At 39.8% G+C, this 24,836-nt stretch overlaps 1 protein-coding gene across 4 annotated transcripts in view; it reads left to right on the top strand.

Annotated features, from left to right (window-relative positions):
* The window catches only part of frmd4ba (FERM domain containing 4Ba), a 59,042-nt gene that overhangs the window by 2,048 nt on the left and 32,158 nt on the right, over positions 1 to 24,836 (top strand). For 2 of the 4 annotated variants that reach the window (XM_088005367.1, XM_088005368.1), the window contains exons 2-4: positions 24,066 to 24,131; positions 24,270 to 24,364; positions 24,500 to 24,592. In XM_088005367.1, coding sequence (XP_087861493.1) covers positions 24,066 to 24,131; positions 24,270 to 24,364; positions 24,500 to 24,592 — 254 coding nt within the window. Of the gene's footprint in view, positions 1 to 17,237; positions 19,199 to 24,065; positions 24,132 to 24,269; positions 24,365 to 24,499; positions 24,593 to 24,836 lie in introns of those variants that run through there. The other 2 variants (XM_015007318.2, XM_015007320.2) reach the window with 2 other exon arrangements.

The raw sequence follows: 24,836 nt of genomic DNA, 5'->3' as shown, positions 1-24,836 counted from the left end.
GGCCTCCTTTGTGTAGGTGACTGTATTGAATTTGTTCTTTGTAGGAGCAACATGTGCTGCTTTTCTTTCTCTCTCTCCGTTACTCTGTCAGAGGGACAAACTGCACAGGCAGCGCTGCTTTTTGTGTTGACTCTCCGTCTGGGATGTTTTCCTGCTTTTTCAATGAGGTCAGCACTTCTGATTCAATAAAGCCATCAACCGTCGCAGGCTACTCCAAACGCCGCTGCTCAGTTTGACAGGTGTGAGTCAAGGTAAAGGCGTGTTTTTCAGAAACATAAACATTCAACCTGAGCGGTGCGACCCGAGCCGACGACTTGTTCCCAACCTTTCCTCAGCATTTTTTTTACCTGCTTTCCCACACATTGTCATTATCAGCGTCTTTTGTTCAGATTTGGATGAGAACCGTCTCCAAGTCAGGCTATGTGATACGGCATTTAATGCTGGTCTGTACAATTCAGCACTTGGCGTAGTTCTGGTCAGACTGGTTATGTGTGTAACAGGTCCTCCGCCCAGAAAGATCAAGCCCTTGATTGTGCCCCGCGTCAGGTGACGGTGTGAGGTAAAGTCCCTGTTAGTTCAACCAGGCACTCGGTTTTTAAGTAGAGGATTAAAACCTAATGCTCAGCATTTTGCTGCTGGAAGCTTAATGTCGGAGTAAGAGCAAATAATTCTTGAGATTTTTTTTTACATCAATGTAAGACCAATGATGTGCAAGATTTCCCCTAGAAAGCTTGCTAAGCCCAGTGGTTGCTAGGGCAGTGATTCATCCAGCAGCCCGTCATGTTTTTGAGTTAAAAAGTGTTTAAAGTTAACAGGAAATGTGAAAATATCACTTGATAATTATGTGTTATTGGCAGACTGGAATATTAATACATGAACACCAACTCTACAGTTTTAAAAAATGCAAACATTTAAAAACATATTTAAATAAGTAAGCAATGCTTAACCTGGTAGGGGCACAAGTAAAGCCTGGTGGCCCGCCAGGCTTATAATGCACTGGGGGAAACCCTGATGTGATTCAGAACTCTTCCAAGATCCAATGGCTTCCCACCTGCTGTTGCTAAGATCATTGATTCTAGCTGGATGCATTGGTAGATACTGCAAAAGTACTTCACTTCTGTATTTTCTGTATATTTTCATAGTTTGGTTGGTCTTGTGATATATAGTCATATGAATTATATACACTGCTCAAAAAAATAAAGGGAACACTCAAATAACACATCCTAGATCTAAATGAATGAAATATTCTCATTGAATACTTTGTTCTGTACAAAGTTGAATGTGCTGACTACAAAATCACACAAAAATCATCAATGGAAATCAAATTTATTAACCAATGGAGGCCTGGATTTGGAGCCACACACAAAATTAAAGTGAAATGTTCCCTTTATTTTTTAGAGCTGTATATATATATATATATATATATATATATATATATATATATATATATATATATATATATATATATATATATTCTTCAAATCGCATTTTTATTGATGCTAATTTTACTCTGAGAAATCGCATAAGAAGATAAAGCACTTCACAGCAGCATAAGCAAACAAAATAAAGACAATATGAATATTCATAATAACAACAATGAATTTTCAGAGTGTTTTTGATAAATAAACCATTTTCACAGTAATAACCACAGTCCAATTCAGAGTAATATAAACAGGCAGTAGTGCATTGAATGGTAAAATAGGAATTTGAAATGCTAATAAATTATTTGAAAAATTACGAGATATAATGACACTTTGTATTAACAGCACATCATTCAAAGCGTATTTATAAATTATTAACAGTCTACATGCAATCTAAGTCATTTAGTAATAATAGACTGTGCCAGTATAAAGAACAGAGAGAGGTCCACTTGTTACACCAAATGTATAATTACATGACTTATGATACCAAAGCCACCTTACTAAGTAAGGTGACTTTGGTATGTTTTTTTTTTGTTTGTTGTTGTTTTTTTACCTCAGCTTTAAATATTGAAAAAAAGTGAAAGTATGAAACTGATCTGTATAACTGCAGTATGTCTGGATTCTGAATTGTAACTATTGGTCCATAGTGTACATACCCAGTCTCTTACCCACTGACCAATATAGGCCCACCCTCGGCCCTGTAAATTGGCTATAGGGAACGACTTCTAGGCTAACTATTGTAGCTAATATACCATCATGTGTAATATGATGCAAACACATCAACTAAAGAAGAAAAAGGAAACAATCAAATGAAAGTTGGACTGAAGCCAGCTTCCTTTGTTCAACCATGTAAGCTGACACAAAGGACTGGTTCACTTGGGAACCAAAACAACAATAGAGATGCTAAAGCAGTGAGACATTTGAATGAAAAGATTTCTATTCACCGGATATGTTTTAAAGCAGTTGATCCAACTTGCTGAGCTCTGGTAAGCTAGTTTCTGACTGTAGGACTGTTTGTGTAGTGAGCATTATAGGAAAACTGTTTATTTCGGTCGCTATTGCTGTGTATTGAGCTGTATCTTTAGAGGCTAGCTGATTTTTGTCTGTTTAGCTAATCACAGTTTTGGACAAGTTTCGCGAGGGCGTGGTCGGACATGACTGCTCGTTGCTCTTCTGTAGTCAGACTAATCTTGATGTGTGGCTTCAGCAAATGCATGTGACTCACACTCAAAGTGAAACAGGAATATTCTTGCGATCAGTTAGTTATTTTCTAACAGTGGCCAAAAGATGAGGACTGTGTTTTTGTTCAAATGTATTGCTAACCAGCTCAGCCATGGCCACCGCTAATGTTTTTGGACATATTGAACATTTTTGTCACAACCCGGAGACGCCACATGCTATGCTAATCAGATGCTCTGTCTGCGTTAGAAAAGATTCAGTCACTTTGCCAGTGGTGGAGAAAGTACTCAAAAAATTACTTAAGTAAAAGTGCAAATACACAGATAAAAATGTACTCAAGTAAAAGTAAAACTACGACATTAACATTTGTACTTAAGTGAAAGTAAAAAAGTACTGGCTTTTAAAAATACTTAAGTATCAAAAGTAAAAGTACTTGCTGAATGCATTACCTAATCCCTAATACAATATCATTAAGTGAACTGATCGTATTTAATTTTAATACATTAGAAATGTGCCATTTTAATGAACAATGCCAAAGATAAAGCATGTTTTTATTATGTTTACTCTCTGTAACATAATTTAGACTTAGATATGTGATTCTATGCATCATAATTTCAGGGATAGAAACATCTTGTCTCCTGTCCTAACATAGCATGAACTTCACTTTTTTTGCCACTAGTGGCTTTTATTTTGAAAGAAATCCAACAGGAAGGGGATGGAAAGAAGGTGGGTGGGGGAGGACATGCAACCGAGGAGCAACGGAGCAGAGTTGTAGTCAAGACCACCTACCCAAGACCAAGTCAAGACCAGCACCCTGCACTACGCAACACAAAAAAATTAAGTTTTACCTTCAAAATTGCTTCTCAAATTGATCTGAAAGATCCACATCCCATAAAACACCTAGATATTAAATACTTCGAGCTGAAATAAATTTAATCAGCAAAGATCCGTCCAGAAGAATCAGATTGTTCCTGAATGTCATATCACTATATTGCACTTTGGTCACAGCGTTGTCCCATATTTGCGACACCTCAGTCAACACCTCCACACAATAATTCAGCACATGAGTGACAACTTTTTTTCATCGCAGATGCAACATATTTGTTTCTGTACAGCTAGGTTTGCTAGCATCACGTCCACAGATCTTACCTTTCTTTAAGCTTTCCCTCGAAGTGACACTAAAAGTTGGACGAAGTCCCCACCGTCTGTGAAATCGAAGCGCTGCTTATTTTACATGTCGCCATATCTTATGGTTTATGCAGCGCTATTATATAACTGACGATCAGACAGACATCTTCTCCCGCTCAGAGGAGAAGATGAGCGGGAGTGCGCATGGAGTGCGCACTCCACTGCGCACTCCATGCGCAGTGGAGTGCGCATGGAGTGCATGCGCACTCCACTGCGCATGCACTCCATGCGCAGTGGAGTGCATGCTCCACTGCGCATGTCTGGAGCTCCGCGTGTGAGTAAAGGGGGAGGCAATGGGTGACAACAGACACTAAGTCACGTTATTGCTTGGACTTTACGGTGCCACCTTAAGTCCCTGAACTTCACATTTTAACGGACAAAAAGCGCAACGTGACTTGGATGTAACGAGTAACGCGACACTTTTGTAGAAATGTAGTGAAGTAGAAAGTACAGATATTTACTGTAAAATGTAGTGGAGTAAAAGTAGAAAGTACCCATTATTAAATCTACTTAAGTAAAGTACAGATACACGGAAATTGTACTTAAGTACAGTAACGAAGTACTTGTACTAGTTCGTTACTAGTTCAGCTAATCATTGCTCATTCATTCACTTGGGACTACTGTTTCATTTCCACATAGTAAGTTGATCCTTAAATATAAAAAAGTATTTTTTCATGTTATAAAAAACCCCTATAAAGTTAGCCTCTCCTGACACAGTATCATGAGAATGCCTCAAATGTAATACACAAACTTCATTCTATTCTAATCTATTCTATTACTGCTTCAGGTCTCACTGGGCAGAAAAACTGCTTTAAGTCAATAAAAATAATTTAACATTTTAGTAAACTGCTGTTTGTTGTTGCCTCTGTATGCTCCATTTCTGTAACCTCTCTATCAAGACAAGTAACTCTTTTAGGTTACAAGTAGAAACAAGGTGAAAAAACAACGAAGGCTTGTTTTCAGAACTGGACCTAGTCGGATGTTTTGGATTAGTCCTGTTAGGCTTCCTGGCTGAACCCCAATTCAGGGTCAGGCAGTGGGGAGTGGGTCACCAGTAATCTATATGTTTAGGAGTGAAAATCAATTCAGAATGTGCTGGCAGCTGAGCTAAGAGGTTGTGAGAGTCCACGATAAAAATAATCATCATAAATGTGGCCTAGTTATTTCTCTGGTACTTTTCTGTTGCATTATCGACACAAACGTGAAGTTCTGCCACCAGGAATCGGTTCCTCGTTGTCTGTCAGCCGTCGCTTTTCTTTTCTCTTCCTCGTTTCGTGTCTGGCCTGCGTCCTCGGACCGGACGTCTTGACGAAAACAAAGAGTCTGGATCTTATTTTCTCTCAACGTGAGCCATGAGGAATTCTTTTTTTTTTTTTTTTACATTTCATTTTGTGTTTTCAATTTTATGATTCTGTAACGGCAGAGCAAAAAACAAAAACAAAACAAAGAAAAACCATCAAACGACTTCATCCGACAAATGAAAGGAGTCACTTTTTCTTTGATTTCTGAGGGATTCTGTAATTTAATGTGCGGCTCTGAGGCGATGTTCTGACTCGCTTTGTGTTTTTATGTCCTTTCAGAATAAAGGAGGCTCTCAGCTGGCTGGGAATTCCTCTGGGAATTTTTTTCTTTTTTTAATATGAAAGAGACGACATTAAGTCAAATCTGTTTAAGGACATCTGCTTGACAGAAAAATGGACACAAGGAGAGGTTCGTAGGTTATCCATGTGCTTTAGTGACTATTGACCTTTGAACTTGAGCTTCCTAGGAGACTGTTACGAGGATATAAATCACTACTTGAACTGTGCGTTTCCATTTCAGGATGCGGTGTACATTAGGAGAAGATACCACTTCGGTGGTTTATTAGCTATCTGTTTTATAGACTCAAGTTTAGATAAATTAATTAATGAGAAATAACATTTTATTACAGTTGCTTAAAAACAGGCTCAAGCAAATGTAGTGTTTGACAATCTCCTTCAGGATTTTCCACCCGTAAGAAAATCTAGATTTCTGATTTACAGGATGTTTTTTACTGAAACGCTGTTAGTTTAACACCAGATGTAACAGGACACACACTTTTCAAAAAGTTTCTCTCTGTTCTCATCAGTCCATGGAATGTTTTTCCCCCAAATCCAAAACTCATCTCCCATGGAGGGTTTAGGGTTCATTTGTGACCCCTGGGAAGATTCACCACTGCTCCATGTTTTTATTTTTATTTTTTTTGATTTTTCAATTAGCTGCTAATGGCTCTCACTGTGGTGTGCTATTGCTCCAAAGCATTTGAAATGTCTTTCCAGACTCAGAGATGTTGATTACAGCCCTGTGTTTCTCATTCATTCTCCAGTTTCTTTAGCTCATCATGAGATCTGTTGTTGCTTTGAGTTGTGCTGCTCTACTTCATGCTGTTAAGCCGGTTCTGTTAAGTTCAGACTAGTTTTTTATGTTGTTTATTTCAAGCATATTCACATTGAAAACATGATACATATTTAAATATGTGTTTGATAAGGAGACGGACAAAAGAACGAACTTATTTGACTCTCCTCCCTTTCTTCTATGAGTGTCTTTATGTAAAGAAAAAAAATACAGAATTCGTGTAAATAAAAGCAGAACCAATAAAAAACAACTAATAAAAATGAAAGAATTAATAAAAAAGAAACCAGAACCAATACATGGAAAAAAAAAAGCGGAACAAATAAAAAAAATCCAAAACCAACCAATTAAGAATAACAGAGAATTTAAGTGATTTACTGACTCTATAGGTGTGGTAGTAAGCAGGTCTGGGTGTGGCTGGTGAAACTGCACAAAAAAAAAAAAAGTGGTTAGTCTCAGTTAAACTTTGATTTAATAACTTTTTTGCTCATGGTCAGGCTGTCTTGGATAGATTTTTTTCTCTTAATAAGCCCCACCATCATTTGGCATCATTGACTCAGGTTATCTTTATCTGTTATTGATCATTTGTTTGACGGTCAGAAACACCATTGTTTCTTTTTTCTTTTTTTCACTGTCACTGCATATGAAATTCCTTACAGCGCAGGTGGAACGTATGAAATCAGAAAAAAAACAAAAAAAAAAACAGAACAGCTGGAGCGACCTCTCTTCATGTACGTTCACTTAATACCCCGGGCAGAGGACGGCAGCTTGAACTTGTTAAATCTGTATTCGATGTTTCACTCCAGGATACCCCTTGGCTTGGCTGCTTCTCCTCCTCCACATCTTCACATGGCTCTGCGCCTGGGAAGCAGATGCTGTGAGGCTGATAAAAATAAATAAATAAATAAAAACAACAATAACAACACGGGAACCTCTCCACCACCTCCGTTTGTGCTGCTGCTGCTGACTCGCCCCAGAGGTTTTGGGGAGATGCGCGGGGAGTGGTCATTTCTGACGTTGTGAGAGTGTTATCCATTGTGAACACTCTCATTTTGAGGCACACACTTAGCACCGGGCGGCAGACAGAGGCTGTGCTTAAAAGCCTGATTGCGCTGATCAGAAAGAGGCTCCCCGCACGGCAAGCAAGTGGGTGAAGGGGATGGGAGCACCAGGCCAGAGCTGCTATTATTACTCTGTCAGGCTCAAAAAAAAAAAAAAAGAAAAAAAAAGAAAAAAAAAAAAGAGGTCCATGATGTGGAGTCTGGAAACAACAACAACAGCCGTGCTTCCAGAGCAGACATACCCCGCAGCCTCATGTCCGCTGTGATCAATAGCGCACAGCTCGTAAAGCCCCATGTGAGTGCTTCATGCGTCCACCGCCAGAGGGGATGAAAACAGAAACAGTGAATATGCCCCACACGAAAGCCGTTTTTTTTTTTTTCGCTATGTTTTTATTCCTTTTTAATACTCCAGGAGGTTTTAATTGATTTGTCGTACCTCTGGCTCTGATTGTTCAGCGCCTGAGGCTATTCGCCCCGTTGTCGGTGTACAGCATCGGCCCCGGCTTTTCCATCGTCTGCAGGTTTTAGAAGGCCAGAAATCACCCGCCCGGTCGCCGTCACATTGGAGATTGGCTTGTGGAGGAGCAGGGAAGTGTGGAAAGTCATTATCACCTGCTCTGTGGAGCAAAACCCAGCTCTCCGCTGAGCCACTCTGACCGCCACAAACCTTTGTCCTTTGACAAGGACGGAGGTGTGAACGTTATCAGGAATTTAAGGGAAGATGAATGAGTTTGAGGATTAAAGGGGAAGTATTATGTAACACCCACTCTTTTTTTAAGCTGTACATCATGTTATAATGATATTCCTTCATCAAAAACACATCTGGAGTGTTGCCTTGCCTTTTTTCCTGCATATTTGAGAAATGTTTTAATCTCCATGGCAACCATTCAGCTGTGGAAAAACCCTGGTTGGACTTAGCGCCGCCTTAAAGATGCAGCTCCTCCTCAGAGCTGCAGTTTCCAAGCTTCTGTCTCACAGAGCAGCCCTTCCCCATCAGCTCCCTCGGTCAGCTCCTTCAGACTAGCCAGCCGCAATTAGCAAACACCTAATTGCAGTGTGGAACTGCACATCCGCTGAGCTAATCGCAAGAACTACTCCTCAGTGCAACGCTGGTAAAAACTTTGTTAAAGAGTTAATAGAGGAGCCATGTTGTGATGACTTCCTGGAGGCGGAGCTACAGAAAGAGCAGGAGTTTCTTAAAGAGACAGAGGCCCAATTTCAAGGCATTAAACCAGGAAGTAAAAATTATTTTAAGTCATATTTGACTTAAAAATAACAATTTTATGGCATTTTTTAAACAATTGAAGGTAACATAGTTACTTGATTATGCTATAAAATGACCCCTTTAAGAGTTTCTCAAATAAATAGCCATAAAGAGCTAAATTGTCATACACGATTATATTCACTCCAACATCATTTTTAAAGACTTTGTATTTGACTATATTGTTACTGATTGCTATTTGAATCTCTGTTTGGGTCAAGTAGCTTTTACAAAGTATTACTTTGTCCCCTGATTAGACCAAAGTACCAGGAAGTGTGGCCATGTTGATAGATATTATTTACTGTGGCCACATAACTAGATTTCCTTACAGCAGACTATAAGTAGATCGTATAAAATTACTTTAGATCTTTGGTTTTCAAAGTGGGTCAACACATCACTGCTGCTGGTTTAAATTGACAGTCAGAATGGAACTACAACTGCAAAGACACAAAAAAATCTCAGAAGTAAAATAACCACCTCTAGGGCTGCACAACATTAATTATAATTAACCCACATTTTTTACCCTTCTCTCTTTATTTTTCCTCATCATGGTGTCCCCACTAATTTCCTTGTGTTTTTTGATCTTGGTCACTAAGACGGCTGTAGACAAAAAGAAGAGTCATAATCCATCCAAGTGGTCAAATTTATTGTTGAAAATAGTTTCAAAGCAAGGCACCTGAGCTATAACAGTCTGCCAAATATGGCACCAAAGAGTTCTGTGGCTGAGGAATTTCATAGGTTGATATTGTCATGATGGCGGCAATTTGGCAATTTCATATATTGAGTGGCTTTAAAAAAAAACACCTATAATTTGATCTAATTGCGTTTATCTGAAAGCAGAAAAAGAGTAATCACTACTGTGGCTAAAATACAACAATGTTATCTTAAAAATGTATTGTTTATATATAACTTATTGTTATTTTTTATTTAAATGAGATTCCCAGTGTAAAATCTTGAATGAACATGTCATCAGCCGCTGTGGTTAAAATCACGGTTAGCTAAGTATATTTTTACAGCTCATGTCGAAACCCTGTCATCCAGTTTCAAGTGTCGAGATGAAATTTCAAAGTCACTGTGAGCAACAGCACATCCTCTTTACTGTAAATACCAAAGCTGCTGTCACACTGTTTCTCATTTTCTCATGCATGCTGGAATATCTTTTCATCTCAGTGCAAACGTAAAAAAATCAAACTCCTTTGTGAAACGCTGTGTCCGGTAATGTATCGGATATGTCGTTCACGATGTGTTCTCATTACATATAAAGTAATACGGTGGAAAAGTTGAAACTACGGCGCGGTATGGCGTCAACAGCGCATTTCAGTTTGCTGTGACACAACCGTCTTGATATTTCCGTTAACCCTTCTGGGTTTTCCATCATAGTTTAGTTTTATTTCATTGTGACTTTTGGTTTATCTAATTCAGTTTGTTTTAGTTGGTTATTAGAGTGTGTTTTTATTGGTTAAACATTGTTTAGTTTCAGGTTAGGTTTTATTAGTCCCAATAGTAGTTTTTCATACTTTGCTTAGTTTTTAGGTGCAGAATTCAAAAGGTCAATATTGTATTGTGATTATGTATACATCTATTGGGTAATGAATACTGAATACTGAACAGAAGATACAATTTTCAAAAAATGGAATCAATTATTGTTGAACAATCAGCTGACTCTGGTGTTTTCTCCCAACTCTTGTCGCCATTTTGCAGACTAGCATAAGCCAGAAGGAGTGTGGCTGAAAGCTGGCATAAGCAGCTTGTTGACAGAACAGGGTTACTTCAAAAAGACCAATATTTCGTCCTCTTCTAGTAGTCCAACCATGGCTATCTGTGATTTTTTAATACCAGAAACGTCTTCAAATCCATTTTTTTAGGTCAAAACTTTGTGCGAATTCGCCACCTTATGCTTAGATACTCACTGAGAAGTAGGAAGGTTGGCAAGGGAGGGGTAAATCTATGCTCTCTGAACCAGATATAGTCCTGCATTATCTCCCTTATATAAATGAAGGGAGTTTTAAGTGGTGGAATCTTACCATGCACAATGTTACTGGTGTTTAAGCCATATGCCTTGGAGCTAGAAGCCAACCTATATGCATATGGGACTGTCCAACTGTACAAGTCGGTACATGCTAGGCAACCGCCGGGGTTACATTACCGCAGCAAAGCCAGTAATGTGACTCTCTTTAACCATGGTGAGGCATCATCAGTCAGAAATGAATAATGTCTTTATAATGTGTGGAGACTGGAATAGAAAGCTGATCTGTAGATGGTGGCCAGGGCGAATTAGAGCAGGTGTCCAGCACACATGGAAGAAAAATGATACCGAGTGTCCCCAAGCTAGGGTCGTGTTTGTTGTACTAATGAGGACTGTCAAGTCAATAATGAGAATCTTTTCATCTTTTTCTTTTTTTTAATGCGGCTGTTTTAATTCAGTTGGACTGGAGTATGTTTGAGTTCAGACCATCACAACGCCATGGTACGCTGTTGGTCCGATGGGTTGTTAATGTTCAGTGAAATTTCATAGGAAGGCAACAGCCAAGCTAACATCTACGCAGCAAAAATCTAATAAATCTGTAAGATGAAAAATACTTTTTCACTGGACCGCATGGGTTTTGTCATCAGAATGTTTTTAAGTGTGGCAGCGTTCACCTTTTATTTTTTATTCACATTTTAGAGATAAGTTGAGTTTGAAGAAGCTTTCTAGATAAATTGCTTCTCTTCATTGCGCAATTGAGTTATTGCTACTCGAGTAAAACATCTGCGAAAACATCTGCTGGAGGGCATGTTCATAAAAACAGCTTTGTCTTTACAGTATTATATTTTTATTATTTAAACTGGTTGCAACAATAAATGTGGATTACTTTGCAACCGACGCAACATTGCAAAGCCATAAGGAATGTTGCCCATCGGCGGTGCAGCAGCTGTTTCAGGAATGAGTGAATATGTAAGCAGCAATTTGACTGAATAAAACATCGCAGTGACAGGAAAGCAGGAACAGATGCTCTGTTTTCAAGCTTTCTACCTACGTTTGTGAACCTCAGCGGCTCTCGATGCGACAGTGGCTTGGTGAAAGCTTTTGTGTTCACTCACCAGGATATAAACAGAGCTTGTCAAGCACACTGGTGGCCAAACACTGATGGGGAAAGTGCTAACTATCCCTAAAAGACAGCGAATCCCAGTTTTAAAGTGAGATTCACTGTGGGAGTCACAGTAGTTCTGTAGTGTGCCTTTGGAGCGCAGGGCCTGAAAACTCCCGACATCTGTTGCGGTGTCTCATACGCACATGTGCCATATGTGGTCAGATAAGGCCATGCAAGTGATGTGATTATATGTTCAGTAAATTGGACTGAGAGTGATAAGCCAGAGGCTTTCAGAAGCGCAGATATGATCGACTGCCTTGACTCCGCTAATCAGGGACTATGACCGCAGAATAGATTTAGGGTTTCCAGTTATGTAGAAATATGAAATGGACTTTTAACATCTCTAAACACGCATGAATCTTCAGGGAAATTATTTGTATTAATTAGAGTAGAGAGTAGTAGTCCTTCCAAAAATACGTTGAATACAATGGATTATGATGTCTCTGTAAACAAATTAACACTGCAAAACTATTAATCATCGGCATGGAAATGATCAAGTTCCTCATAATTTACCATCCGACTAACTGACTTACTGCTTAGTGTGACAGGCTTATGCACCAGTAATTTTATTTTTTTGATACATGGTGATTTGAAGTTGATGTTTTAAGCTACCCTTAGCGTGATTTAGCATGGCAAGCATTAGCAGCTGTAAACAACAGCCTCTATGTGCATTTGAGGAGAAGACAGATGCCTTAACGCTGTAATTTCCAACAAAGTCTGAAGGCTCAAATAATAAATTAAGTTTCTCTCTAATATCCAATGATGTTGACTCCGGGTCAAAATGCCCCTTCACCAATTCAATGAAATGTCCCCCAGGGGTCTTGTGACAGACGGCTCCTTTTCAAACCCGCCAAAAATTAGGTACAAAACAATTCAAACTGCAAAAAGTATTGAATTTAGCCTGAATGAATAGCATTTTTTCTTTTTCTTTTTACCTCTAAACATTTTACGGAAACCGAAAAAAACCCCCAAAAACTAAATCAATTTTTTCCTTTCAGTCATGATTTCACCATAAAAACCCAACACTGCCCCTCCCAATGTCTCCTAATGTCCTTGTATCAAGTCCAAGTTGACTTTGGTGTGATCACACACAGGCTGTGTGCTTTCAGAGGATTTGAGACAATGAAATCAAAGGCCAGAGATACCTGGGGAATTCCCTGAGCACTTTGTTACCCACACGCATCATAATTTGTCACCAGAAGAAGTCAGACATGGTAAATACGGAAGCAAACAGTGGCTGAAAATGATAGTTTTGAAATGTTGTGACAGTTTTGCCTCACTGAAGTGCATCGCATCACAATCCCACCGCTCTTGGCTCTGATTATGCATCCAAACAGATTTCTCCACAGCAAATGAGCCACGAAAGATCATCTTTATTAGTTGTACTTTCTTTTTATTAGCTTCCTTTGTGCTGCTATGATCTTGTGACAATGCAGTTAGCTCTGACTAATTTAAAAATTGATCCATAAATCCATTATTACTTCCGTAAACAGAGAGCTACGTTCTTCTTCTGTGGATGCCGGTCGCTCTGGGGTCGTAAACTGCTCACACTGAAGTCTGATTGTGGTCACATCATTCAGTCATATCTACGAACATACAAAAGAGATGTGATTTCAGCAAAAAATCAGAATTGAGCATCAAGAACTGCTGTGCGAACGTAGCCTAAGGCATCATTTGACACAAGTTACCATAGGCGATGAGAAGAATCTAAAGGATTTCTCTTTACAGATCTAAGTGGTTTTCTCTAAACTCCCCATGTTGACTTCAACCCACCCCTCTAGTCTATATCAGGACTTTTTAGTGTAAAGCACATGTGTAGAACAGAATTATGATCTGAAAGGGGCTTTTGAGTCTTTTCCCCAGTAATAACATCAACACTGATTGCTTGCGTGGCCTGGTAGTACTTAGGTACAGTATTTGTAGCTTTGGTAAAAGATTGGATTTGTGAATTTCTGACAGGTCAGTCAAAGTGAAATTTAGCTTCATCCGTGAAGTGACCCACTTCTCTGTGCATCTCTAATATACATTATATATTTTTGTCCAGAACTCAAGCCCATTTTCAGTTGACTGTCTCCAGTCTGATTTTCTGGGAACTTCTCTTTTGGACAACAGTATCTTAATTTTACAGGCAACACATGTTTCTGGCGACTCAGATATGATATTACAAATGTTCCGACATAGTCTTTTACTTCTAATCCCTAGATTAGAAGCATCTAACTTTGTAACGTTAGACAAGTGCGGAGTTGTTGGCTGACAACGCAGCCTCTGTAACCCCCCCAACTCTGAATCCTCCCCCTCTTTGACCTCCTACTCTTCATAGCATCTGGGTTATGCACACATACGGTTAGTCACGGCCTCTGGCCTCCAGGGTGCTCCCTGAGCGCCGTCGTGTGCCACAAGAGAACCCAACAAGAGGAGATAAACCCCCCCAGACACCCACGATGGGGGAATAGGTGGATGGTGGCAGCCACTTTTCCTGCCTTTAATTTCTTTTTCCCACCTCCTGCCTAGCCACACAAAGCCGAGCCTGACTGTACCTCACACAATGAGCTCCTCAGTGCCTCCATTCACTCCTCAAAAGGAGCTTAATCACACGGTGTTAATTGGCTGCGATTAAAACACTTTCCCGTTTCCTCAGCAGATGTGGGGGAAAATTTTTGTCTGCTTGTTCGGCAGCAAACTGATGCTAACAGGCTTTCAAATGGCTTTGGGCCATAAGACACGACGGATCAACTAGTTCTTCTTGATTTGTTTTGTTCTAATAAATACATGGCTGAAAGAACAGCACATTCAGAGCAGTAATTAATCCAAAAGTGTGCAACGAACATGTATGTTTTGCATTTAAGATTAAATTAAAATATGTGATTATCTTCCTATTATTACATTTTAGGCAATAAAATGCTAATTTTCTTATTTAAAACAGGAATTTAATTGTTTATTTGCATTTTTATGTATTTCTAGTATTGCAAAAGAAAAAAGGCTTAAATTAAATATCTACAAAATGTCCCAATTTTCTTAGCCGATTAATCGGTTAATCGTCAAAAATAATCAATTGATTAATCTGCAACTAAAATAATCGTTAACGTCAGCCTTACTAATAATACCAGATAGAATAGTTCATACTTTTTCAGGATACCACAAAGGCAATGCAGCCATGAAAAAACCAATGATAGGCTTGATTCATGTTTTATGAGCTTAATCTAACAGTTCATCCATGATGTATGAGTAGAAATCATCCTCCTTGTGGGGAGAGTATCATAATCTCTGACAGCTGTGTCCACCCGCAGGAGGCACGACAGGCATGCGTGCGCGTTGCCGTGCTTAGGACTTGCTCTGCAGGCGTGTTCGCGTCAGGCATACAGTCGCAGAATGTCTTCCATTCAGCGGGTCAGCTGCAGTCTCAGTATGCGGCATATAGCTCGTCAGCTGCAAGACCCGTGTGGATGACAGCTGTCTCCGCCAACACCCTCACCCACCCGCCCCTCCACACCCCTCCACGTTTTTTTTCTAGCTCTTCGATGTTGCTTGCATTCACCAGGAGGCCTTTCCCCTCCCTACTTAGACGATTAATCAGACAGCAATTATGCAGGGTAATTGGCATTCGATGTTGAAAAATGGCCCCGGGATGATAAACTGATGATATTTGCAGCACGGTTGCTTCCGCTGGTGTCGTCCTCCCGCCTTGCATTCCCAGCGGAGTCAGACCTATTAACTCTGAACCTCTGGGACAGAACGGAGCAGAACCTGGAGGTCATTTTCTGAGTTAAGCCTTCAGTTTGAGTCACAAGTGACGCGAAGCCCTATTAATAGTTGAAACAGGGAACATGGGGAAACACTCTAGACACAATTGTTCAATTTTCACTCAACATATTCCCTCTTTGTCCCTGAGGGACAAAGAGGGAATATGTTCTGACACTCAATTTCCCCACCTACTGTCAGAACGAGGGAACTGCAGAATTACAGAATCAAAATCTGAACAACTCCACCTCATCCTTCTCATTATAAAGTCCTTTGAAAATAGTTTACGGACATTTGTAGCCTTTAAAGGGACAGTATTATGTTTTTTCATAGTGGCATTTTATATCTCTATCAAGTAGCTATGTCACCTTCAGTTGTTGTAAAAATGTTATATATATTTATCAAATATAAATTTGACTTTGTAATTTAACACCTTGAAATTCCTGTCTCTTTAAGAAACTCCTGCTCTTTCTGAAACTTCCTTCAGGAAGTCATCACAACATGACTCTTCTATTAATCCTTTAACAATGTTTTTTTATTTTGTATTTTTTTAACCAGCGTTACACTGAGAATTAGCTAGCATAATGAGCTCTGCTGATGTGCAGTTCCACCAGGTGTTTGCTAATTGCTGCTGGCTAGTCTGAAGGAGCTGACTCGGGTGAGGGCTGCTCTCTGACGCAGAAGGACAGAAGTTCGGAAACTGCAGCTCTGGGGAGGAGACACGCCTCAAAGGCGGAAATAGCTCCACCCAGGCTCTTTTGCACAGCTGAATGGTTGCCATCGAGATTAAAAATTTATCAAACATGCAGGAAAGAAATGAAGCAGCACTGGAGGTCTGCTTTGTTTTGATGTTTTTGATGAGGGGATAACATTAGAACTGTAAAGCTGAAAAAAGTGGATTTTACATAATATTGTCCCTTTAAATGAGTGACTTATGTGTTGACACTCTACTCACAAAAGTCAGGATCACTACAGCGTGAAGTCATAGTGCTGACTGCTTCTGTGCCAGGCTCGAGACAACAAGAGGCTGAGAAACAGCCTGTATAATCACATGCAAAGACAATGGGTGGTAGAAGATATTCAGAGGGTTTGAACTAGGATATAAGTGCATTAACTTGTAAAAGTATTTGTCTTCCTTTGGCTTTTTCCACATTTTTGTCACGTTATGTTAAACTTTAGTTCATATTGTTGAAATTTTTGTGACAGAACAACAATGCAAAGTTGTGTATAATTGTAAAGTAAGATGAAAAAGATTAAATGATTGCATTTTGTTAAATAAAAATCTGCAAGGTGAAGTGAAAATTTGCGCTTAGGCCTGTGAGCCAATAACTTGTAGAATTGCCTTTTGCTCCATCAAAAAATGCCAGTTTTTTCCGGCTGTCTCTATGAGCTTTGAACATCTTGAGATTGAAAGTTTTACCCTCTTTCCTCTTTGTAAACTAGCTCAGCCCCACGAAGGCCGTCTCCACTGGCAAAATTAATTAATTTCCCAGCACGCCTGATGTTTATTGGTAAGCTACAAAGTTGCTGTATGTTTTTGTTTCTTCTTGCCAAACTTTTTTATTTAAAGGCTTATAGGGCCTCTTTGCTACAGAAAAGATTTTTTTTTTATGTTTTCAATGAAAAACCAAGATGTTTAGATTTATGTGGCCTCTCTACATCTATTGTAGGCGGAGTACTTAGTTTCCAACCTCAGCATAGAGCTGTTTGGTTGAATTTGTTAGGGATTTGGATGAATACTTTATTCTGACGGGCTAAGTATGGATTTATCAACTTATGAAGCTAATTTTCAGTCTTTAGTTTCAGTAAGGCTTTTATGGAAGTAAATATGTGAATTTTTTTAACAAATGAAAATTACAACCATGTACAAATAATGACGATGAAAATTCTTTTAGATTAAAAATATATTCTGAATATAATTTAACACTGAAAAAGTAAGTGCAGATATGCAACATTCAAATTTCAGAGGCATTTTTAATTCAAATTCTGATGGCACATATTTACTATCGATTCTAGGCTATTCCTGTTGTCCTTTAAGAACCTTCCATCCATCCATCCATCCATTCATCCATCCATCCATCCATCCATCCATCCATTCATCCATCCATCCATCCATTCATCCATCCATCCATCCATCCATCCATCCATCCATCCATCCATTCATCCATTCATCCATCCATCCATCCATGGCCAGATTTACTAGGATGTGGGCTCCTGGGCTGCAACCAGTTTTGGTCCCCTATCCACTTACAAAAAATATTTTTCTAATGCAAATTATAGTAAATTCTTAGGTAGCCCTAAACATCAGCGAGTACAAGCTGATACCTTGATGCAGGTTTAATATGCTTTCTGGCCGATAACACCATATTGTTCTCAATAAAATCAACTACAACTTCATCATTTTCAAACATTTAAAATTATTTATACTCATAAAAATGATACATAATAAAACTCACAATCTGGGCCTATGAGTGCAATATAAAGTGTAATGTTTGAAAAAAAAAAAAAGAAAAGAAAAATCTTTACCACCCCCTTTTGACAAAATTGAGGCCCTGGGTTACTGTCATTTGAAGCCCCCTAGCATCCATCCATCCATCCATCCATCCATCCATCCATCCATCCATCCATCCATCCATCCATCCATCCATCCATCCATCCATCCATCCATCCATCCATCCATCCATCCATCCATCCATCCATCCATCCATCCATCCATCCATCCATCCATCCATCCATCCATCCATGTGAACTGGAAGAGTGAATATTTCCAACACATCACGTTCCATTAAACGTTGTTTAGATTCTTAAACTCTCTTTGAGTCTGAGGCTCACGTAAACAAACCAGCAGATATAGTTTCCAGATGAGCCGCTCCGTCCCACTGGCGTTCCTGTAACTTGTTTTAGCTGAATCAGGTGGTCTGCGATCTGCAGCTTTGCAGAGAAAGACGTTCCCCTGTGCGTGTGTGTATGTGTGTGTTTTCCTGCCTCGTAGTTTCACTTTGTTGTTTTTTGTTGTTTTTTTTTTTGTTTTTTTTGCCATGTCAGTTCTATCTGCTGGCTCAGACAAAAGCAATTATTTTTAGTGCTGCCTCACAACACAACGGGTGGGAACGTCTGGTCTGCTCTGCTCAGGAAATCAGCCCCACACCCTGTGCAGACAATGACATTTAAACACTGAAATAAAATGGGGGCGGGGGGGAAAGGTGGAGAAACGTTTGTCATTTACGGAGACGTAACGTACAAACACCCTCTGCAATTCGACCGCTAAATGTGTTGGGTGTAGAAGTCTGGACGTTTGTTTCTGTGCGGTCAGTGTTTGAGGTTTTTTTTTCTTCTTCTTCTTTCTTAAACGTGGAGGGGCAGACGGAGATTTTGCGGCAGTGGGCCTCTTGGTTCTGTTCTGTCCTGCCCTCCCCTGCACTCTGAGGCAGTGTTTTGGACCGGGGCCCAGGACCGAGCCTAAGGCGCACTACTCCGCTCCAGCCTCTCCAGAGCGCCGACTCACACTGACATTACATCAGCTTGGGAGACATAGTAGACCAGTGTGTGGATGCTCCTTGCAGCTTGTTGCTTCAAAGCAAAACAAAGCGGTCCATGGATTGACTTGTTCCTGAAGACATTATGAGGTCCCGTTGCTAGAGGGGTAGACGCAGTCCGGCCAAGAGAGGAGACTACAGGGGGGCAGGCATGGCCGTGCGCATCATACGTGGACTGGAAGACCTGGTGGCGTCGGGGAGCCAGCTCGTCTGGAGCCTGGCGCACGAGACGCTGAGGACGTGGTACAGTCGTGGGCTGATCCCATGCAGGCGCCTCTTGGAGTCCTGGTTCAGGATAGGAAAATGCTACCAGGTAACGTTCACCTCTTAGGGCAAGAAAATTGTGACAAGCATCTTTTTTAGTTTTGTCACAAATTACGTTCTTATTGCTTAACTTTCCTCGAATCAGCCACTGTTGTTTTCCTCTTCTTTTTTTCTGTCATGGCTCATAATTGTGTGCTGTGTTTATTGTTATGAGGACCAGGCTTCCTCCGGTTGAGTCACAAAACCAGATTTTTCTTTTCTTTTCTTTTTTTTTAACAAGAGTCCCTCTGCCTTGCACATATGGCAGTCATTTGAAAAGCAGCACGAAATGTTGTTTGATCTCACTGTCTGCATGGCTGAAAAGGGGAACTTTGAAACGCGTTGATGCTGAAACACCTCACCTGAGAGTCAAGAGCTCTCTCTGTTTCGTTCTTAATCGTGTGACAAAACCATCATCACATAGTCTAAGAACTTTGCCAGCATGTTGCCTGCTAAAAGCACCACCTGAAGCTGCATATCATCAAGGTGTTTGTTTTAGGACAGGATAAATTAAAAGTAGGGAAAAGAGAATTTAAGAAATCTCTTACAATATTTCTATGAAGAGGTCGGGAATCAGTGGCTCTTGATATGTCTGCTTAATTTGGTTCCCTTAAAACTTGTTTCCTCTGAGCAGTACGGCACGGGTTTGCTTGGTCGGTAAGCTATTTAATGGTCCGCCATATTCCGGAGAGCGTTGAACTATCACTGACGCACTGGTATGTCTCGTTCTTGTGGCAAGCATCAAAGTTTTATTGCTCCCCAATCAATAGACTGTGTTGTGACACCAGTAGCTCCACCCTAACCATACAGTACCATCGTCCTATGGATCTACAACTAAACGGGGTGTGGAAAAGGTTAATTGTATGGGCCACTTTTACAACAGAAACTGACAAAATAGCATACAAAACAGCACTGACTGGTGCCTTACCTACCACTCACTGGAAACTGTTCATAAGAATGTATTCAGTATGTTCAGTTAACAGTTTAGACGCCAAGCATCACCAATAATCAGTGAGGTTCCCCAAGGCTCTCTCCTAGGCCTACTTTTGTTTATTATATTAATTAGTCATTTGTATGTTAATTGACTTTGTAAGTGTAATTAAAATTTTGATTATTCACCTAAATGTATTTTTTTTTACATTAGTTTTTGCTTCCCATGGTAAAGTATGTAATAAAATAATTTAAACTGCTTCTATGTACCATAAAGGAAAAACCCAAACAGTTGATTGGTTAATCTGCACAGAAACCCACCTACAGAACAATCACCTTTTTACAGTATGTTTTAGCCTGCTGAGTGATTCTAGAGCAGTGGTTCTTAACCTTTTTTGAGGTACCGAACCCACCAGTTTCATATGCGCATTCACTGAACCCTTCTGTAGTGATAAATAAAATATGATTCCCCCCCCAAATTCAAGACATAGGGGTGCCCCAACTAGAGTCTAGTTGGGTCACCCCATGATCACTAAGTCTTCTCAAAAGGTAGAGTCTCTGAGAACAGTTCTTCAAAATGTAGTCAGTGTTTTCAGCAAAGTTGAGTTGACTGTCCAGGAACGACCCAAATTTGCCACAGTTTCAACAGGTTGGCCATCGAGAGAAACTGGAACCACTTTAAGGTCTTATTTAGATCATTTAATTAGCTCTACATTCTTAAGACAAGGAAAAATTAATAAATAATAAAGACTGTTGGAGCTGTTCTAGCTATAACTTCCACTAGCAAAGGTACACAACAGGTCTCTGACAGAAACTGTTGAATTTGTTACCGCCTTTAGATCAGAGGACACAAACGAGCGGTCCGGCTGTACCTGCGGCTTTAGGTGTGTTGCTCAGGTGAAACTCGCTGTGCGGTTTCTTTACATCAAAGTGATAGAGGCAGCCTAAGCCAGAGTGGAGGGACATGTTGTCTACTTGAGTTTCTCTACAACATTTACTGTACAAAGTTATTCCCCTCTACTGGAAGGACAATTTGAAAGAAAAAGAACAGGAAAGGTTTCATGTAGCTTAAATGTTAGGCTTATATTCTTCTTCACCAACAGACGTATTTGGAAAACAAATATTCTTGACCATAATATGATAATGTGACCCAGTCTCACCCATGGGAAAAATATCTGGTTATAAGTTAAATAACCTGCTAGTGGAGCTAGTATTCAATATTAAGGCATTATTTACTTAAAACAAGGTCCTATATCTTGTTAAAAAGTTTCTTGTGAGTTTTGTTTTATTTCAAGAATACTAAAATAGTTGCTCTAGAAACTTGATAAGATTTCTAAAGAAGACTTCTAAAGTGTTTTGCAGCCTCTTTACAGGCTTTCTTCCAAGATATCCAAGATAGGTATTTAGCTCCATCCATCTTTAGAGAATCAGCTCTAAAGATGTACCCAGCTTTGCTGTGCCCTGCTAAAGAAAAGCATCCCCACATAAAAAATGACGTTTCACCATCGAGATGGTGTGCTCTGTGCAGTGCTAGTTTTTTGCCATGTTTTGCATTTTGGGAAGATTTTAAACTTTCAAGAAGCATTCTCAATGGCTTTCTTTATGACACTCTACCATAAAGGGCACATTTATAGAGTGCAGAATTAATTCATTGCAGTTGGGATAATTTTAGAGTCTCAGAGTGAAGGGGTACGTTTATTTATTTATTTATTTTAAAAGCTGTCTAGTAGTCGCCACGTCATTTTTCATGTGCTACTTTCTGTTGATTTATTGCATAAAATTGGGCGTACAAATAAAATATCTTGATATTTGTGGTTATTATGTGACAACATTTGGAAAGGTTCAGTTGGTGTGAATATTTTCACAACTGTATGCTTAGTTACATCAGCTTGCAATTCTGAGTCACAAAATGACTTTGAAAACGCTTTGTTGTTAGCGATTAGCTTGAAATCATTCTGTTGACTCATGACCTTTGTCTCCTTCTCCAAAAGTACATAGAGGCTATTAGTTTCCATTTAGGTTTTTTGCTCTTGCTAATTTTATTAGAGACACTTTTTCTTTCCTCCTGTGAAACACAGAGTTAAAGCTTAGGAGCTCTCAGCCTGTGCAGCTTTCCGAGCTAACAGTTAGCATCATGCTAACTTGGCGTGACCGTGACCTCTGTCGTGTTGTCGAACGCTGCTCGCAGAGATGTCTTTTGTTGCGGTTCAGGGCAATAAAAAAACCCAACAAAGTGGGAAAGCAGCTTGTGCTGCTGTTAAAAGTGAAATGACAGCGTTGCTATGGCACTTAAAACACACTCTGGGAAGATTAAGCTTACAAAATAACAATTAACAGGGCGTCCTCTGGCCTTGTGGTTGAAGTAACTGGACTTCAATGTAGCCATGACTTTCCAGCACTAAAAACCAATTGGCTTAACACTGTGTTTTTCACTGACGTCAGAAAATTAACAGACACAGCGCACACATTCAGAGACGGCAGACAACTTTATGGGTACCAAATGAAAATAAACTTTGCCTAAGAAAATATTTATGAACAGCAGGTCAGAGATCTTTGATGGTGGTTGAAGTAGACCCATAGGCAGAGAGGCAGAGACATGGAGTAGCAATGAAAATAATGATAACCAAAAGTTACAGACAGCCAGACGCACACAAAGAAAACTGAAACTGGATTAAACAGGAGGAACCAGCAAGGAGCGTCAGCAGGAGAAGGGTTTGAATACTGTGAGGGTGAATGCTGAAACAAAAGACCTGGACTGATGAGCAGGAAGCAGATTGAGGAGAGAGAGAGAAAGAGGAAGTGACAGGGGAGCAACAGAAGACACGCTGGGGACTAGGAAATGAATCTAACATTAACAAACGACTAAACATAAGAAACATATTAAAATTAGAGTATTTAAGAGGACTAGACACGAGAAATAAACTGGAATCACTAAGAAAGCACTGAACCACCTTCAATTATGAAGCTATAGTCGATTTCTTTTGAGACAACATGAAGTTAGTAAACCTACAATGCATCAGTTCATACTTGCTGATGTATGGGACTATCTAATAATGTAAATACTGTAATTTGCCTTAGAAAAATATTTTTTCTTTAGTGGATAGGGCACTGAAACTGACTCCTGTCCCGGGGCCTACATCCTGTTAAGTCTGGTCCTGTATGGATGGATGGATGGATGGATGGATGGATGGATGGATGGATGGATGGATGGATGGATGGATGGATGGATGGATGGATGGATGGATGGATGGATGGATGGATGGATGGATGGATGGAAAACTGTAGTCATAGGTCTTGATTTAATGACATCTGCTGGTTGGTCTGACCTGTTTTGCTTTGATTAAAAATCATATTTCGTCATATTTTATTAAATTTGACTGTCCTATATGGGTATCAGATCTAAAATTAAAAAAAAAATTAGGTTTGAATGCAAAGACTCCAGAAAGAATTATGCAATTAATTAAAATTTCATAAAAGAATTCAGCATTCTATTTTGTTTCCTGTTTCATCAAGAATCTGTAACTGCCCACAGAACTGACATGCAGCGTTTTTGTAAACGGATGTACAAAGTTTTGTTTACAGGAATAAATTTAAGGTAGAAAGGGACAAAATGGAATTGCATGGATATGAATCGACCTGGATCCTAGAAAAGCCTAACATCGGTTGTTTCTGCTAATTGTGGCAGAGTGTAACCCTAAAACTTTTAATTGCCGACAGTACAATGGAAATCCGGTGAATCACTGGAGCAGGATGGCGTTGTGTTTCCGTTTTGTCTCTTAGCAAGAGGACGACGATGAAAATGTGTAAAATCGACTTGTGATCTGGAAGACAAATATCACATTTTTGAGGTTTAAAAAGTTTAAAACCACATCTCTAGAGAAAACTAGAGATTACTTTATAGAAATGATCTCAGTGGATTATTTATTTTTTTTGCACCTACTTTATAGATGACTGAAGGTCGTGTGTGTCAGATTCACCTCCTCGACGGCAGGAAGCTGGAGCTGCTGGTTCAGGTATACAGCTTCGCACTTTCGGTTCTTTTTCAGGGGAAATGGTTTGGTTGACCGGGACTTTGGCTCTCTCACACATGGCGATCTGTTTTCCTTCCTTTGTTTTCTGCTTCCCTTTTATTTTGCCCCCGGACCCCGCAGCCGAAGCTGTTGTCTCGGGAGCTGCTGGACCTGGTGGCGTCTCACTTCAACCTGAAGGAGAAGGAATACTTCGGCTTGTGCTTCGTAGACGACAAGTGAGTCGGTTTCATCGCATTTGAAATGATACGAGTAGGGCGTTTGAATTTCCTTTAATCAGAAACGGGAAGGAGGAAGGAGGCTGAGGTAGCAGCGTAGCGTGATATGTGATCTATTATTTTATTGCTGCTCAGTGGCCAGAGTAACTGGCTCCAGCTGGATCGTAAAGTGCTTGATCATGCCTTCTCCAAGACATCGGGGCCACTGGAAATCAAGTTTCTTGTGAGGTGAGTGTTATTACTCTCAGAGCTTGCCAAATGTGAACCAATTGGATGCTTAGGCAAAAAAGATGTGCCGTTCTGTTCGTCAAAAAACTTTGAGCACAGTAGTACAGTAGTGTAGAGACTGCGTGATGAAATCAGGTTCACCTTCAGAGTAGACTGCTGAGACGTGAACCACATGGTGGGCTGCAGACTTATTTCTATTCTTTGAACTTTACGATAGCCCAATGCAAAATATGGTTTTCAACTC

The sequence above is a fragment of the Poecilia mexicana genome, unplaced genomic scaffold, assembly GCF_051168715.1.
Source record: "Poecilia mexicana isolate PSO_F unplaced genomic scaffold, ASM5116871v1 scaffold_5, whole genome shotgun sequence".
Taxonomy (NCBI): Eukaryota; Metazoa; Chordata; class Actinopteri; order Cyprinodontiformes; family Poeciliidae; genus Poecilia; species Poecilia mexicana.
The sequence above is the reverse complement of the archived record's forward strand: the minus strand, read 5'-3'. Positions and strand labels throughout refer to the sequence as shown.